Source organism: Sciurus vulgaris (assembly GCF_902686455.1).
Source record: "Sciurus vulgaris genome assembly, chromosome: 13".
Classification (NCBI taxonomy): domain Eukaryota; kingdom Metazoa; phylum Chordata; class Mammalia; order Rodentia; family Sciuridae; genus Sciurus; species Sciurus vulgaris.
In genome coordinates this window covers 98,365,226-98,381,318 of record NC_136474.1, presented here as the reverse complement: position 1 = coordinate 98,381,318, position 16,093 = coordinate 98,365,226, and the positions used below count along the sequence as shown (strand labels likewise).

Below are 16,093 nucleotides of genomic sequence, written 5' to 3'. Positions count from 1 at the left end.
CTGCCCAGCTCCCAGGGCAAGGCCTCCAGCCCAGCTCCCAGGGCCCAGACCACCTGGCCAGCTCCCAGGGCAAGGTCTCCTGTCCAGCTCCCAGGGCAAGGCCTCCTGCCCAGCTCCCAGGGCAAGGCCTCCTGTCCAGCTCCCAGGGCAAGGCCTCCTGTCCAGCTCCCAGGGCAAGGCCTCCTGCCCAGCTCCCAGGGCAAGGCCTCCTGTCCAGCTCCCAGGGCAAGGTCTACTCCTGCCCATCTCCCAGGGCAAGGTCTCCTGTCCAGCTCCCAGGGCAAGGCCTCCTGCCAACCTCCCAGGGCAAGGCCTCCTGCCAACCTCCCAGGGCAAGGCCTCCTGCCCAGCTCCCAGGGCAAGGCCTCCTGTCCAGCTCCCAGGGCAAGGCCTCCTGTCCAGCTCCCAGGGCAAGGCCTCCTGCCCATCTCCCAGGGCAAGGCCTCCTGCCCATCTCCCAGGGCAAGGCCTCCTGCCCAGCTCCCACAGCCTGGGCTGCAGCAGCACCTGCCCCTGGCTCCGCCTAGTGAACTCCAAGAGCCCAAGTTCACAGGGTGGTTTTTAAGGGACAGAGCCGCTGCCACACCCTACACCGTCCTCCTGAGGTGAACTTGCTGGCCTCAGGGTCACAGACAGGTGCAGCCTGTCTGCAGAGGTTCTGTATCCTGCTCACAGGGGAGCGGAGGCCGCCCGCTGCAGACTCCGGAGAAGCCTCCTTCCACCTTGCAGACGCGTGTAAGTGGCTGAAAGCCGAGTCATCACCCTACGTGCTCACGTTTTAAAACAGAGCTTAATACTTAGGGTTAAAACACAAAGGTTTTGTTTTTTTTTTCCCTAAATAAATCTACTTTAAAATGTAGATTGAGACTATTCCTCGCTGTATTTATGGGGCTAGTTCTTATTTCATGAAGAATTGAACATATCTGTAGAACTCTACTGAACTCATAAGAGGTACAGCACTACATGGTCTTTTTGTTTGTCTGTTTCTGAATTCAGGAAGAAAATAAAGTTGAGACGTAATCTCCCCTGAACCTGGGAGCTTCCTAAGTGGGTCAGAGAACTCTTCACCACACGGAATGCAACTAAGCCAAGGGGAACTGGGCGAGGAGCCCGGCCGCCCGGCGTGAGGCTGGCCTTGCTTTCCCGCCTGGCCTGGCGGCCGCAGCACAGAGCTCCCCACCCCTCACAGGTGCGTGCAGTTGGTCGACGGTGGCGTGTCCATTCGACTTCTGTTTTCTCTGTTGTTACTGAGCGGCGATCCGCTGCGAACGCGGCACTTGAACACCTGCTTATAGGCCTTCCTGAAGTTTTCCGAGAGAAACGCGTAGATGATCGGGTTCACCGAGGAGTTGCTGTAGGCCAGGCAGTGGGCGGTGATCCTGAAGAAGAAGGAGGCCGGGGTCAGCGGGAAGACTCCGAACTCGGCCCAGAGACGGATGACGTGGTGGGGCAGCCACGATATTCCGAACACCGCCACCACCGCCAGGACCGTGTGTGCCGTCTGGCGGAAGAGAGGGGTCGAGGGAGAGAAAGGAAACGCATCTTTACAACAGAAAGAGCCAGCACTCTAAAACACACGCCGAGCAATTTGTACGTGTTTCCAGGGGACCAGAGAAATGGCATCAAGTCTGCCTTAGGTGTCAGCCTCCACTTCCTGTAGAATTCGGTCTGAAATTCCAGCAGACCTGCCAATACCTTCCGCAGCAATTTTGTGCTGCGGCGTGGGATGCATGTGCAGTGCGCTGAGTGCGCTCAGGGCCAGGGCCGCTACCTACAAAGAAAAAGACCTTGGCGCCCAGAGGAGCAGGACTCTGCAGTGCCACTGAGCTGCTCTGGCCACCAAGCTCGCGTGACATGAACTTTGCCCCTGTGGTCACCTCCAGGACACGCCTCGTGACCTCGGGAGCTCAGGAGCACGCGAGCTAGCATGCTGAGGCCTGAGGAGCGCCTCCCAGCTTCCCCACAGACCGCTCGCTCGCTGGGTGACCCTGCGAATTTGGAACTACAACGCTACGTGCAAATTAGAGGCAGGGTCTGTTGTTTTCCTGTGCAAGTGACAGGAGGAAGCCATCCTCAACGGTGCCCTGACACAAGCAGGCTGCACCTCCTGCCCTGGACGCCCAATGCCTGGACGGGGACACTGCCTTGCCAGCTGCTGCACTCCCAGAGGTCTGGGTGAAGCCCCAGGAGGACTCGCGCCTCAGGAGGACTTCACCTGATCACTACATGTTGAAAGGCAGCACTAGAGAGTTAACTTTGTGACTAATTAGAAACCACCCTATGGATTCAAATAGAAAACCAAGTTCCATTTTACTTCAGTGCCTTAAATAAGAGTATTTTCTTACTACGAGATATGAAGAAACCAGGTGGCTCCTTTCTCAACAGGTGCAGCCCCAGCACCATGCAGGGCCTCCGGTGCCTCGAAGGTGGTGACAGAACCAAGGCAGTTATCCCGAAGCCCATCCCGACCCACCCTGGCTGCACGCACTGTTTCACCAAGTCCCTGCCCCAGCCCTGTGAAGTGACCCTAAAGGAACCATAGTTGTTGTTGGGAAACTGAGGCTCAGAGGATTAAGGCAAGTGCCTAATGCTCCCCAGCAGAAGGCAGAGTCAGAGCTACCCAGTTCTGTGTGCTCCCAAATCCACACTCGGAGCTGGGATGAGTAGCTCACAGATTGCCCTGGGCACATCATCCCCTCTGCTGCCCACCCAGGGCTGCTTCTCAAGGACAGTATGTGGCAGTTATGTGGAGGACAGAGGCCCCACAAGACAGTACTTGTCTCAGTTCTGTGAGATAATCAGACAAGAAAGCTCCTGGCCTCCCCACATATCATGTATATGATATGACCTTCCTGAGCCTCAACTTACGCATTTGTGGAGAGGATGAGCCAAGGAAGTGGCTCTTAGACTGTGCCTCGTCCATTTAAGCACTCAAACAACTCAGCTGTAAAACCCTGTGGACAGGTGTTACGGGGCGAAAGCCTGCTTGTTAAAGGCACTTACTGCATGACACACAAGCAAATGGACGGCTCACTCACCTGTGTGAGGGAGTGTTTGCTGTCAATCCATTTACCCATTAGTGTGAGAGAAATGCCATTCTCAGATGATTTAGCCAAACAATCGAGATATGACTACAGCCACAAATTGATCAGAAAACATCCCCTTTTCTTTCCAAAGACAATCAGACCATCTCTTCACTTCAAAAAATAACAGCCTTATCGATACTCATGGCTTCTTTTCAGAAATGTTTACTAAGAGCAAAGCTTAGGGCAGAAACAGGTCCCAGCACCTTATTAAGAAGATCCCTATCTTATCGAGATTCACAGGGCAAATGTCAGTGTGTCCTGAGTACAGAATATGTTTTATGACAGTGTTTGTTTCTCTGCTGGAGGTTCATTAAAAAGTGCACTTTAATTTTTAGTAATTCCACTCTTTTTCTCATAAACATGAAAGAAAATCATGGTTAATGGTAGCTTTGAAATGTGACTGGATTACAATCTGCAATATAAATATAAATATTGGGAAAGAATATGAAACAGGTACTTGCATAAACTATCACTTATCTAAGACTGCTGCTAGAGGAGTTTAACAGTGTATTCGTACACTGCCTGCGCTGCTGGTGGAGAACCCTCAGTGTGGATTCGTACACTGCCTGCGCTGCTGGTGGAGAACCCTCAGTGTGGATTCGTACACTGCCTGCGCTCCTGGTGGAGAACCCTCAGTGTGGATTTGTACACTGCCTGCGCTCCTGGTGGAGAACCCTCAGTGTGGATTTGTACACTGCCTGCGCTCCTGGTGGAGAACCCTCAGTGTGGATTTGTACACTGCCTGCGCTGCTGGTGGAGAACCTTCAGTGTGGATTCGTACACTGCCTGCGCTGCTGGTGGAGAACCTTCAGTGTGGATTCGTACACTGCCTGCGCTCCTGGTGGAGAACCCTCAGTGTGGATTCGTACACTGCCTGCGCTCCTGGTGGAGAACCCTCAGTGTGGATTCGTACACTGCCTGCGCTCCTGGTGGAGAACCCTCAGTGTGGATTCGTACACTGCCTGCGCTGCTGGTGGAGAACCTTCAGTGTGGATTCGTATACTGCCTGCGCTCCTGGTGGAGAACCCTCAGTGTGGATTCGTACACTGCCTGCGCTGCTGGTGGAGAACCTCCAGTGTGGATTCGTACACTGCCTGCGCTGCTGGTGGAGAACCTTCAGTGTGGATTCGTATACTGCCTGCGCTCCTGGTGGAGAACCCTCAGTGTGGATTCGTACACTGCCTGCGCTGCTGGTGGAGAACCTCCAGTGTGGATTCGTACACTGCCTGTGCTCCTGGTGGAGAACCTTCAGTGTGGATTCGTACACTGCCTGCGCTGCTGGTGGAGAACCTTCAGTGTGGATTCGTACACTGCCTGCGCTCCTGGTGGAGAACCTCCAGTGTTAACTGCCTTCCGGAAACCTCATCCAGCTGGTGTTCTCCTCACAACTCACACGCCCCTGCACACAGGCCTGTGTGCTCGGCCCTGCAGTCCTTGGGCTGCCTCCACAGCAGCCACAGCAGCCACAGCAGCCACAGCAGCCACAGCAGCCTTGGGTGTCAAGGACACAACATGCACCACTGGGGACAGGAGGTGGCTTTGGTTCCCTTTCTCCCTTGAGCAGGTGCTGGTAAAACTGAGAGAACAAGAGATGGGGCAGGAAGAAGTCCACACTGGCAGAAACCACCCTTCTTGATTCATGGCTTGTTCCAGTATGTCAATCTCAGAAAAGTGTGTCTGGAATGCACTAGCTCCAAAGTAAAGACCCATCAGAATAATGCATGGGTGCTAAAGCCAGCCTGGGACTCCAGTAGGTGTGCATGCCCATCATTACCCAGTGCAAAGGGTCTTTGAAATTCAGGTGTCTAGGCCTGATCTGCATGGCTGACTCAGTTGGCAGTGGATACTGGATTGTTACCTTGAACCTGTCTTTTTAATAAGCCCAATCAGGAGCTTGATGAATTATATAAAAACCACAGCAAAAGTAAAACTGTCTCACCACCTCGAGTTAAAGACAATCAAAGAGTTTCCACTCAATACCCATGGCCCCAAGGCTGAAGCAGCCTCCTCAGAACAAGCAGGAAAAGCCACTTCCCTTCCTTTTCTCCGAAATACCAGGTGTGACAAACGGACGCCCCTACATGAAAAATGTCAGAAAATAAAGCAGAGGCCCCCCAGTATGAAAAACGAGGCTGACATTTTTCATTCCTAACATGATTTTTTTTTTTTTAAAGAAATCCTTTTCCTCTTCCAGAGATGGAGTTATACCTAACGCTGGTGCCACGGACCTAACTTGTCAATTTAGAGACTATGATCCCAAGATTCTGATAGAAAAGTCATGGATGTGGTATACTAAATTTCTGTACTAATTCTTACTATACTTGAAATTAGGTCATTATTATGGTTTCCTTTTGTTCTTTAAGCTGAGAGTATCTAAGAAAAGCTGGTCTCTCCTGATTGTAGGTCCCTCTTTTCAAGCCATCTGAGACATCTGTCCTTTCTTCAAACAGCTTCATTCACACTGTGCCTTGTGGAACTTGGCTGGGGAGAAAATAACTAAAAGATGAAAAGGATGAAAAGCATTGCCTAAGTCACATAAATAACAGCCAACGCTGCTGGAGTACTCCAAATCAGAAAAACAGGGAAGAAAGAAGAAAAGTAGCGGCTGGTGGCAGACCCCTGCGGTGGGCAGGACCTGGATGTCTTTGTCCCAGATCTCATCCTGGGGCACCCGCCCGGCACACTGCACACCCCATCTGAAGCGCTGATTAAGGATGGATGTAGAATCCAGTCAGTCTCATGCCAGGAAGACGTCTTCACATCTAACGGAGTTCAAACAAGTCTTTGATCAAGTGTAGGGCTCTAGACTATCGTTTCTACAAAAGAAATCACATCATCTTTTGTGTTTTTCTCCAAATTGGAGAATAACTGTTTAGCATGTTTATCTTGAAAAGCTGAACTCTCTATTCCTTAATAATGATCAAATCACACTCAGAAAACCCCTGAACATAGAGAAGGTCTGAACGTCTGTGAGCTCCCCCTGAAACTCACGATGAATCCTAATCACCGTAAGATGACAGCATTACCAGGCAGGGTCTTGGGGAGGCAGCTGGGTCACAGAGTGGAGCGAGTGGGACAGATGCCCTTTCAACACGGCCCCACCTCCTGAGTGTGCAGAGAATGAGGAAACAGGCCCTCACCAGACACCAGGTCTGCGGGCATTGACCTTGGACTTGTCACCTCCAGAAACGTAAGAAATAAATGCCTCTTGTTGTAAGCCACCTGGTATGTGGTCTTTTGTTGTGTCAGCCTTACCCAATAAGCTTTAAGGACAGAGCCCAGAGAGGGAAACTTTACTTAGCCACTGAGAAGGCCTGGAAATGAAAGGAGTTAAATCGAGTGAACTATCGAAATCCACGTCCATCGGTCCATGTCTATCAGAATCTGTGTCTAGTTGGTCCATTCTGCAGACGCCATCTCCTTCACCCATCCTCTCTCCACCGGACATGGAGTATGGGGCACAGGTGGCAGTGCTCCTTGCTGGGAGCCAGGACAACACCACAGTGGGTCAGCTGTCCATGGCCACAGGGACTTGCCCTGTCCTGCTCCAACACCTCCTGCCCCTCTCTGATCTCTTCCTCCTCTGCTCACCTCCTCGCCTCTCTTCCCGCCCCTCCCGCCTGCTGCCCCTTCCCTGCACCTCTCTTCTCTCTCTCAGACGCACACCCCACCTCCACCACATCTATTTGTTCTCTGCAAACAAAAAGGCAATTAAATATATCAAAGAGATCTGACAGCTGTTCAGAGGCCGCAGAGGGTCACAGGCTGTGAGAAAGAAGAAATTTTCTCCCCTTCATTCTTAAAAAGGAACAAAAGGAAATTACATGTAAATATGTACTTATTTATATATACACATGTTATGTACATACATTTATACAAAATAATTGTTAAACTAATCATTCATCTTTGAGTTTTTATCATGAAATAGCACAGAAGCCTTCTAATTGTTTCTTAGATATTTTTTTCTTTTGAACACTTTCCTCTGTCACCTTTATAGCTTCTCTCCAACACCTTTTCAAAGACACAGAATAAAACTGACTACAGACACTAATAAAATCTACAGAATATTAAGGAAATGCCTTATTTCATTCTCATTAACCATAAAATTTTTGAATCAATAATAAACATTTAGCATACATCAATGCGATCGTCTCCATTAACATCTAATGAGCCCCTCCCTCCTGAAGGAAATCCACATGTCCCTCCCCAGGTTCTTGAAATGCTCATCCATCGAGCAAGACCCTGCATGGACACGTTGTTCCCTGGTGCTCCAGTGCTGGCTTCCAAGGCCTCTTGGAATCCCACAGGCCAGGCCAGCCTCGCAGCAGGTGGTGGGCTGCAGATAATATCCAAGGGGAACTTACAGACTGTCTTTCATTGCTTTTAAGGAATTGTTTTCTTGGAGATGAGATATGGGGTTCAGAAGAAACTAAAAGGCTGGAACGATGTAAGAACTCCAGCATAGCAGTACGTCGTTAAAAACAGAGGAGGGAAACACCAGTGTTTACAGTTTCTTCTGCTCATATAAATTAACACTTTGTCAGATCTTATAGAGTGGCCTAGAGGTTTATAATTAAGCCCACATGGTTCCTGTGCAGACGTAAAGAAGGATGAGTGAAAAGAAGCTGGGAGATGTCCTGTGCTGTGTGTTGACCTTTTATTCTTAGGCAGTTAGCTGGGAAAACCTGTGATGGCATTTCTAACACAGGCTGATTTTTGCTGCCCGAAAAACGTCTCAATCTTTGTACTTTTTAACCAATTTTATGCCACTGGTTGTCAACTCTGGAATCAGAGTTTTAGCCACATGGAGGTATATGAACAGGGAAGTCAGGAAGGAGCTGTCCTATATGTGAGTAGATTTTTTAGAGAAAATATGATTATCTGAAATCATAATTTAATAATATTTAAAAGGAAAGGAAGGCATTTTAAGATACTACTACTAAGATGTGTGGGTTAAAATGCCTGGCTATAGCTTCTCCTTCCTGAGCAGATGCCTAATAATCTAGCTCCACCATGCAAAGTCAGCAATTACATACAGGCTATCTAAGAATCAAGTCAACCCTGATGTGTACAATAGTGTTTCCTCACCATGGAAAAGGCCTCGCATACCAGAAGGCTGGGAGCGTCCGTGTTCCCAGCGAAACCTGCTTAGGTTGGGTTCTGGGGAGGAGGAGCGCAGGCGGGAGAGCTGCACTCAGCTCTGTGGCTCTGGGCACAGGGCCAGGGCGCGAGGCAGGCGAAAGGGCTCCTGGGGTCTCCGGGAGCACTCACATCAGCACTCTCTCAAATGAGAACCAAACCGGGCCTTTCCGACTCCACTGAGACGTAAACAGAGTGAAACACGCCACCCCCTGCCAACGTGCTGGCCAGCTCCGGCGGGCCGGTCCTGATGGACCCAGAGCCTGTCCACCCCTGCCTGCTGCCACGGCCTGCATCTGGAATGCCCACCAGAGGCTCCAACTCGAAGGCTTGGACCCCACTGCAGTAGGTTCAGAGGAGGAGTGACTGGACGGTGAGGGACCCGCCTCATGAGCGAGCCAACACAGAAGGGTCTCCTGGGAGGTGGTGGAAAAGGTGGAGGAGGTAGGTCACTGGGGCATGCCCAAAGGCTGATTCTGTTCCTGCACCCCCACCCTGCTTCTGCAGGCCACCAGCTGAGCAACCTTCTTCCTCCATGAGTCTCCTCCTCACCTCGGGCCCAAAGCAATGGAACCAGCTCAGCACAGACTGAAGCCTCTGACCCTGGGTCAAGTAGACCTCTCCGCTGCAAGTCGTCCAGAGCAGGTGTTCTGGCCAAGCAATGGAGAGTTGACAAGCACACTCCTAGACTCCTCTTAAGTTCAGATGCGACGGTGCCCTCACCAGCGTCTCCTTCAAGCCCTCTGCCCCCAGCCCACCTTCACAGTAAGAGTTCATGCCAGCATCTGTCCCAAGAAGCCAGCACTGACCAGGTTTGGGGAGGGTGTAAGTCTAATTAAAACCAAATGAACTAAGCTCTCCCAAGTGAAAGGCACAATATTTGCTGGGAATATTACCTTTTTCTTGGATGTTTCTGACTTCTTTGACATGTTCTTCAATTTTTTATGCAAATGAGTAAGGACCTGCAAAACACAGATCAGTGAAACCAGTTTGCTCCACACTCAAACTACATTGCCTGCTTTGCGCTCATGATTGCTGACATCCAAAATGGCGGCACCACTGCTCATAAAACCATTAGAACAGAAATGCACATGAGGCAGCGTGACGACCAGTCTGAATGGCGAGCGTGTCTCTTTCCCCAGCACTTTGGACTGCCCTGAAAGGCTGGCGCCCTGGCACAGTTTGCACCCACAGAGAGTTCTAGGGCATGAAGAACTGGCATTCCCTCCAGAAAGACCCCCAGGCCCACTCGTGCGTGCTGTGCTCCCTCATGTTTCTCCCGGGAGTCCACATGTCACAGTCACCTGTCCCTGCTGCACACAGGGCACAACCAGATAGTGAACCACTGAGACCCAGAGGTGTGCTGTGGGAGTCCATCATCCAGCGTGGAAGCTGAGGTAGCCAGCTCTCTCCTCCCCGTGGCCATGCCGGTCCCGCTGGCATTCCCTCAGAGCTCTGTCACTGCAAATCTCAAAGCAAAGCCCTCCCCCACCACGCTCCTTCCACTCGTCACTCAGATCCTGCCCCGGGCACTGTGCTTTCAGACAACTCATCTCAGGAGGTCAGCGTCACTGGTGCTTTACAGACCATTCTGCAGGGCTTTGCAATTGATGTCCCCGTCACGGAGCACCCTGGAGACACATTGGCCTCATTAAGTTCAAAACCCATTTGTGTCTTCTCTTGCCAGTGTAATATTCAGAAGATGCAAGAATGTTTGGTTATGCGCAAGAATTTCCAAACTAAACTTGATCAACAGTGCCAACCCTGCGGCTGGTGCTGGAGCTCATTTTTCTACCCTCCTGGGGACAACCTGGAGCAAATGCTGTCAGAATGGCTAAGGGCTTTAGATGGACCGTGGGTTGCTAACATGTCTCTCGAGAACTGGAAGCAGGTTCCAGCCACTGTCCTGTCTCCCTGCAAACTGCAGCATGGATACGATGTAATGAGCTGGCCTTCCTGCAGCAGCCTGCTCCCCAGCGAGAAGGAACACTTACGGAGCCATCCGTCATGTCCTCCTTGGGAGCCCACAGGATCTGTCTACCAACCTTCCGAACCCTGCACGGCTTCTGCGCCATCACTGGGGTGTAACTTCTGGTTTCAGATGCTCCACCTTACTGAAACACTTCTCCCCTCCTGAACTGGCTCAGCATCAGTGATAGCAAAACAAGCCTTACTGTACAGGGGCATTGAAAAAAGCCATACCCTGACAATGGTGACAGTCCTGCTGCTGTGAAGACAGAGGGGCATGTCTACAGCACCAAGATGAAGGAGAGGGCCGAGTCAGGAGCCTGCCCCAGAGGACAGGTCTGGCCAGTGGGCTGCAGCAACCTACCCCACAGGAGCCCACAGGATAAGGAAGGGCACCGAGGGCAAGGGACACAGGAGCAACCAGAGCAGGAGCCACACACCTAAAATCAGAGGGGGCACCCACTCAGGCAGTGAGCTTCACAAGGCTAGTGAGCGTCCACGCACACCATGCACAACCAAGGGTGGGTCACAGCTCAGCAACTTCGGCACACCTAACACTGAATGCCGTTGACCGTTCAAGGAGAAGAGTCTCGAGTGCATTGAGTAGCTGTTTCTGTTAAGTAGCCCATGCTATGAGCACACAGTGATGCACTGTGATGCATCCTGACTGCAATTGCATGGAAGAGGAAGACTGTGGGTGTCATGGTAGGTCATGATTGCATTCTTTGGAAGATAATGATGACATGGTGTCATTTCTCCACCACTCAGAGCGTTGACCAGTGTGGGGGGAAGGTGCCCACCCAAACACCAGTCAAAGCCATGCTGCGCACACCCCGGGATGTGGAGAAGCCAAGGAGGGATCCAGACAGCAGTTCATGCTAACAGAAGCAAGTAGGGGGTGATGGGTCTGTAGCAGCAGAAAAAAATCATCCTAATGGGTCCAAGAGCACACCACCGAGATTCCTCTTCCAGCCCACACACCCTGTCCTCTTCCCAGGACTTCCAGGCAAAGGACTGCTCCACTCTCCATAGTGAGAGGTGATTCTCTCACTATGTTGGATACACACACACACACACACACACACACACACACAATAATCTCAGGTACCTTTCTGGCCAATGTGTTGGCATCAGACCTGCTTCTCCAACAGTCAGTCCTGATCTGAACATTCAAGTAGCAAATTTCCTAACTGGCCAGTAGACACTTAGGGCCTGAAATAAGAAAAAGCAACTCAAAATAACTTATCCCCAGCTATTTAGTTCCTGGAGTGAATTTGCAAATATTATCTTGGATGCAAAAATATTTCTATTTATTCTTGGAAATAAACTATTTCCACATAAAAATATCCAAATGATCATGTATCAACTAATTTTTTTTTCTTTTTTCTGATATAATTTTAAAAGCTATTTTAAATCTTTGTTGTTGGTGTGACTTTTATAAACTCTAAAATGATAGTCCAATTTAGTTCCAAAATTTACCTTGTCATTTCCATGAAAACACTAAGTGATTTTTCTAAAGACTTTGGGGGAAATGAAGGAAGCATGTGTTCAGTTCAAATATAGGGAATTAGGAATTTAAGAGCCAGATATTTTAAGAATCCCTCTGTCCAAGCCTCATGTCCTCCAGGCCCCACAGATTGTCCCTTCCTAAAAACTCTTTCTGAATGCCAGATTTTTCTATCCAAGTGGCTTGTCTGATGGTGGGGAGGATGCAGGGCATACCAGAGTTCACCCCCAGTTCTGCTATCACGGGACTATTAAACCTGTACTTGACTTAGTTACTCAAACAGAAACAAGTCGTACCAAAGAAGTTTGCTTCATGCCTCCAAAACTCCTTTGCCTTAATAAAATAGGGATGATAATTCCTATCATAGGGGTGCTGTGTGAATTAAATGAGATGATGCACACACCATATAGCTGTGCAATGCATGACAGCCTCTGGTTTGGGGGATTTTAAGCATATTTTTTAGTTGTTGATGGATCTTTATTTTATTCATTTATTTATATGTGGTGCTGAGAATCTTACAAAGTGCTTCACACATGTGAGGCAAGCGCTCTGCCACTGAGCCACAACCCCAGCCCTAGTTTCTGTTTGTTTTTGCAGAAAACTAAATGAATAACAGAGCAAATGGCTAATAGCTAAGCTCCAGTTAGTTTCCAAATACCTGCCTTGACTGTACTTCCTTATGTATACCTTTTAGTGCATGCTATTCTTTCAGATAATATCCCAAAATATCATCATTCAAAATAGACCTAATCCACTTAGATGGGTGATTCATTTTAAACATATCTGCTGGGGAAAATACCTTATGACTGAATATTAAAAATGGCTGTTGTTCTAGCTTCCGTGGTTATTTATGGTCCTGCAGTCAGAGACTGGGAGGGATGAGCTGGTTAGGAACTTCAGAATTTGCTTCCCAAGGGCTGTCTTCTGATGATGATGGTACTCTGCTGGGAAGATGCTGGGGACACTGGAGTTCATCCTAAGTATCACCGTCACACAACTATTAAACACACTATTGGTTACTCAGATATAAACAGGTGGTGCCACAGAAGTTTTAGACTTTGATCCAAATCAACTCCTCACACCCTGTGTAATCAGTGACAGAGGAGGTGAGCCCAGGGAGCCCTGTGGGATATGCAAGGCAAGATAAGGACTAGCCCCTCAGAGGGGAAAAGCCGGGGAGGGCTCAGGACAGTCCGGTCCTTGCTGCTCCTCTCTACCCAGGGCGGTTTAGATGACCCTGCCGCCCTCAGCACTGTCCAAGCAACCTTTCTAAACACTGATGCAAGGGGCAAGCAGCACTCCCTGCCTTCCACCAGGGCCCTCTGGGGACTCAGATCAGGACTCTTAAGAAAACTGCTTTCTCACTTGGGTTTGTAAAGCTAAAACTTCTGTTAAAACAAAATCCAAAGCCCTGTCCCTGAGACAGCGCTTCAAAGAGCCTGCGCTCACCAAGCTTTGGTTTGCAAGAGCGAGGGCGCAGGAGAGAGAGCCACCCCAGCCGTCCCGATGCAAGCGGCGAGGGGATGACTGGGACCCCTTGGCGGCAACTAGCCGGCGCTCTCTCCCAGGTCCCACCACAGCGCAGAAATCACCTCCTCGCGCTGGCGGATTTGCTGCAACACCGGGGGCAGAAGCAGCGCGGGGCTTTAAAGGCCCCAGTGCCCAGGAAGGAAGGGGTGAGAAAGCCTAGATCGCAGACACTCCCGGCTTCCCCAGCTCCCAACTAACTTTCTGGCGCCTATCATCGTGCGGAGCCTGCAGAGAAGGTGAAGTGGAGTGGCGAGGGTCCCAGTACACACCAGTCTGAACGGGACCGAGGGGAGGGCAGGGGCGGGCGGCAGGCAGGCTCGGCCGGGGGTGCGTGCTACAGGGCCCCGCTGCCCCCCCATCCCCCCACCCCCAGACTCGGCCGCGCCCACCTTGGCATAGCAGAAGCAGATCAGCAACAGCGGCAGCAGGTAGCCGACGACGAAGGTGCACACCACGTAGGCCTTCTTGTGGCTCTGCTTGTGCCACTGCTCCCAGCAGAAGGTCTGATTGCTGTCGTTCGTGTGGAAGAGGCCCTGATAGTAGGCCACGGGGGAGGCCATGGCGATGGACAGTGTCCAGATGAAGCCCACGCCCAGCAGCGCGTTCCGGGACACCCTCAGGGAGGAGGAGCGCCGGGAGTGCACGATGGCCACGTAGCGGTCCACCGACATCGCGGCCAGGGTGAAGATGCTGACCAACATGGACACTGTGAAGAAGTAGTGGGTGAACTTGCAGATGAAGGCGCCCAGCACCCAGGTGGGCAGCACGTACACCGTGGCCTGGAAAGGGATACAGAAGAGCAGGTAGGCCAGGTCGGCGACGCTCAGGTTCAGGATGAACAGGTTGGTGGTGCTGCGTGGCTTGCCAGGCTTGCTTCGCGCCAGCACGGTGATCACCAGGCTGTTGCCCAGCACGCCCAGCGCGAAGATCAGGCTGAACACCACCAGCGTGATGAAGTTCTCCACGCCGACGCCGAAGAGCGGCGGCGGCTCCGCGGTGGGAGGCTGGGGCCCGCTAGTGTTCCCCTCACTGAAGTTCGCGGTCGCCAACTCCATTACCTGCTGGGGAGCAGGGTGGCGGGCGCACGGAAAGGGGTGCTTGTCCGGGGGAGCAGGCGCTGGGAGTCGCTGGGATTCCAGCCCGGAACACTGAGGCTCGAGTTTCCAGGGGATCCTCCCCGAATGAGGAGACGACGGACGCTCTGATCGCGAGCGGACCGAAGCCGGAGATGGTCGCGAGCCCAGAGGTCCCCCTCTCCTGGGCGCCGCCAACCGCTGCGCTGTCACCCAGCTGGAGAGGAGGGACCCGCCCGCCGCAGCCGCGCCAGGGGAGAGAGCTCCCTCTGTGCCTTACCGGCTCTGGACACCTGCTGGCCGTGCTCCCTTGCTCCTGGAGTACCTGTTGCTCAGAGCCACTCCGTCCCGCCTCGCGGCGGCCCTGCTGCACTCAGCGGTGGACGATGCGGTTAGCGGAGAGGACTGGCCGCGCTGCCACGCGCTCTGTGCCACCTCTCCGACGCGCTGGTTCCTCCGACTGCCTCCGGGTTTCTGCCGGGTTCCTAGTAGTCGGTAGAGCGAGCGCTCTCTCGGTGCTTCCCGGCGATGGGCAGAGTGGGGTGCCCCGGGCTCTGCTGCCTCTGAAAGGGAGTGAAGACCAACCCAGTTGAAGTCTGCGCCCCCTGTGCGCCCCCGCGCCGCCCCCGGAAGTCACGGTAGGCGGGCGGAGACGGGAGGATCCTAACGGGGTGGATCGCCGCCACTCCAGGGCACAGTCGGCGCGCTCCCTCCGCGAGGTGCGGCCCCGCCTGGAGAGAGCGAAGGCGGCGGCGGGATACTGCGCGGCCAGCAGGACAGCAGAGCGCGCTCCTGTGCGCGCCGACCAGAGGCGTGGGCTGCGCGGGCGGCGGTCAGGACCGCTCCTCGCGCTCCTGGGGCGACTGTCAGCAGGAGCGCTTCCGCCCCGGAATGCACCCCAAGAAAATCAAGACCCGCCACCCCTCGGTGGAGTTTTGTGAAATTCTTTGCCTAATTCCCACCTTCACCCCGTCAAACACTGGGGAGGAGATGAGCTGGAAGGAAAAAAAGAAAAGGAAAAAAAGGGAGAAAAAAAAAAAAAAAAAAAAACCACGAATGACCTGAGATGTTCATAAACGCATATGAGATTAAAGGGCAGGCTATGTGCGTGCATGAGCGCACCATCGCGCGTTTCCGCATCTGTGCGGTCAGAAGAATGTGAAGCCGCCCATTTATGTCTGGTCTGTCAAAACGCATTCTACAGTCACATGCAACTAATTAGAACAAAATTTTAGAAACTTAAAAACAGAAACATTTTTAAAGGGGGAGGGTGTGCTGTGTACACCTTACAGTACCCACGCGAGTGCCATAAACAGAAGTATTGACAAGTGAGGTGTTGGTAAAGTGAAGTAGCATGTCTAGTACCGAGCCGCTGCTGTCAAGTGTGGATATGCCGGTAGGAAGTCGGGCTACTTAGGTACTGTAGTGGTAGCAAGCAGTATTGTTCTTTGGACTCTTGGTAGTTCTCAAGGAGAGAGCTAAAATTGATTCACGTGGGCACACTATTTGTGTGATTTATCTGTTTCTTCTCAAAGCACAGCGGGTTGTCAGTGTTCTCCAAACAGTGAGTGTCCATTGGGTGCTGGACACAGGGCTGGAGGGGATGGGTCCTACAGAGAATCCTAGGGGATTCCTGGAGAGTTATGTTTGGAAGCAGCAAGCACTGTGAGAAAAGAGTACACCAAGATGAGGCAGGAGCCTCCTTGCCTGGGAGAGTTTGGGAGTAAATGCCATCTCCTTTCTGCCTCACTCACTGGCCTCTCCCTCATTCCAGAAAGATGTTAGTGCAG

The 16,093-nt window shown here is 51.9% G+C and overlaps 1 protein-coding gene across 1 annotated transcript; it reads right to left on the bottom strand.

Annotated features, from left to right (window-relative positions):
- Positions 1–496: 496 nt before the first annotated feature.
- On the bottom strand, positions 497–14,989 carry GALR1 (galanin receptor 1). Its single transcript, XM_079108262.1, has 3 exons — positions 13,620–14,989; positions 9,122–9,187; positions 497–1,501 (listed from the first exon to the last, which is right to left on the bottom strand). Exons 1-3 carry the CDS (start codon positions 14,283–14,285, stop codon positions 1,184–1,186), a joined length of 1,050 nt encoding a protein of 349 aa, XP_078964388.1. The 5' UTR covers positions 14,286–14,989; the 3' UTR covers positions 497–1,183.
- Between the last annotated feature and the right edge of the window lie 1,104 nt (positions 14,990–16,093).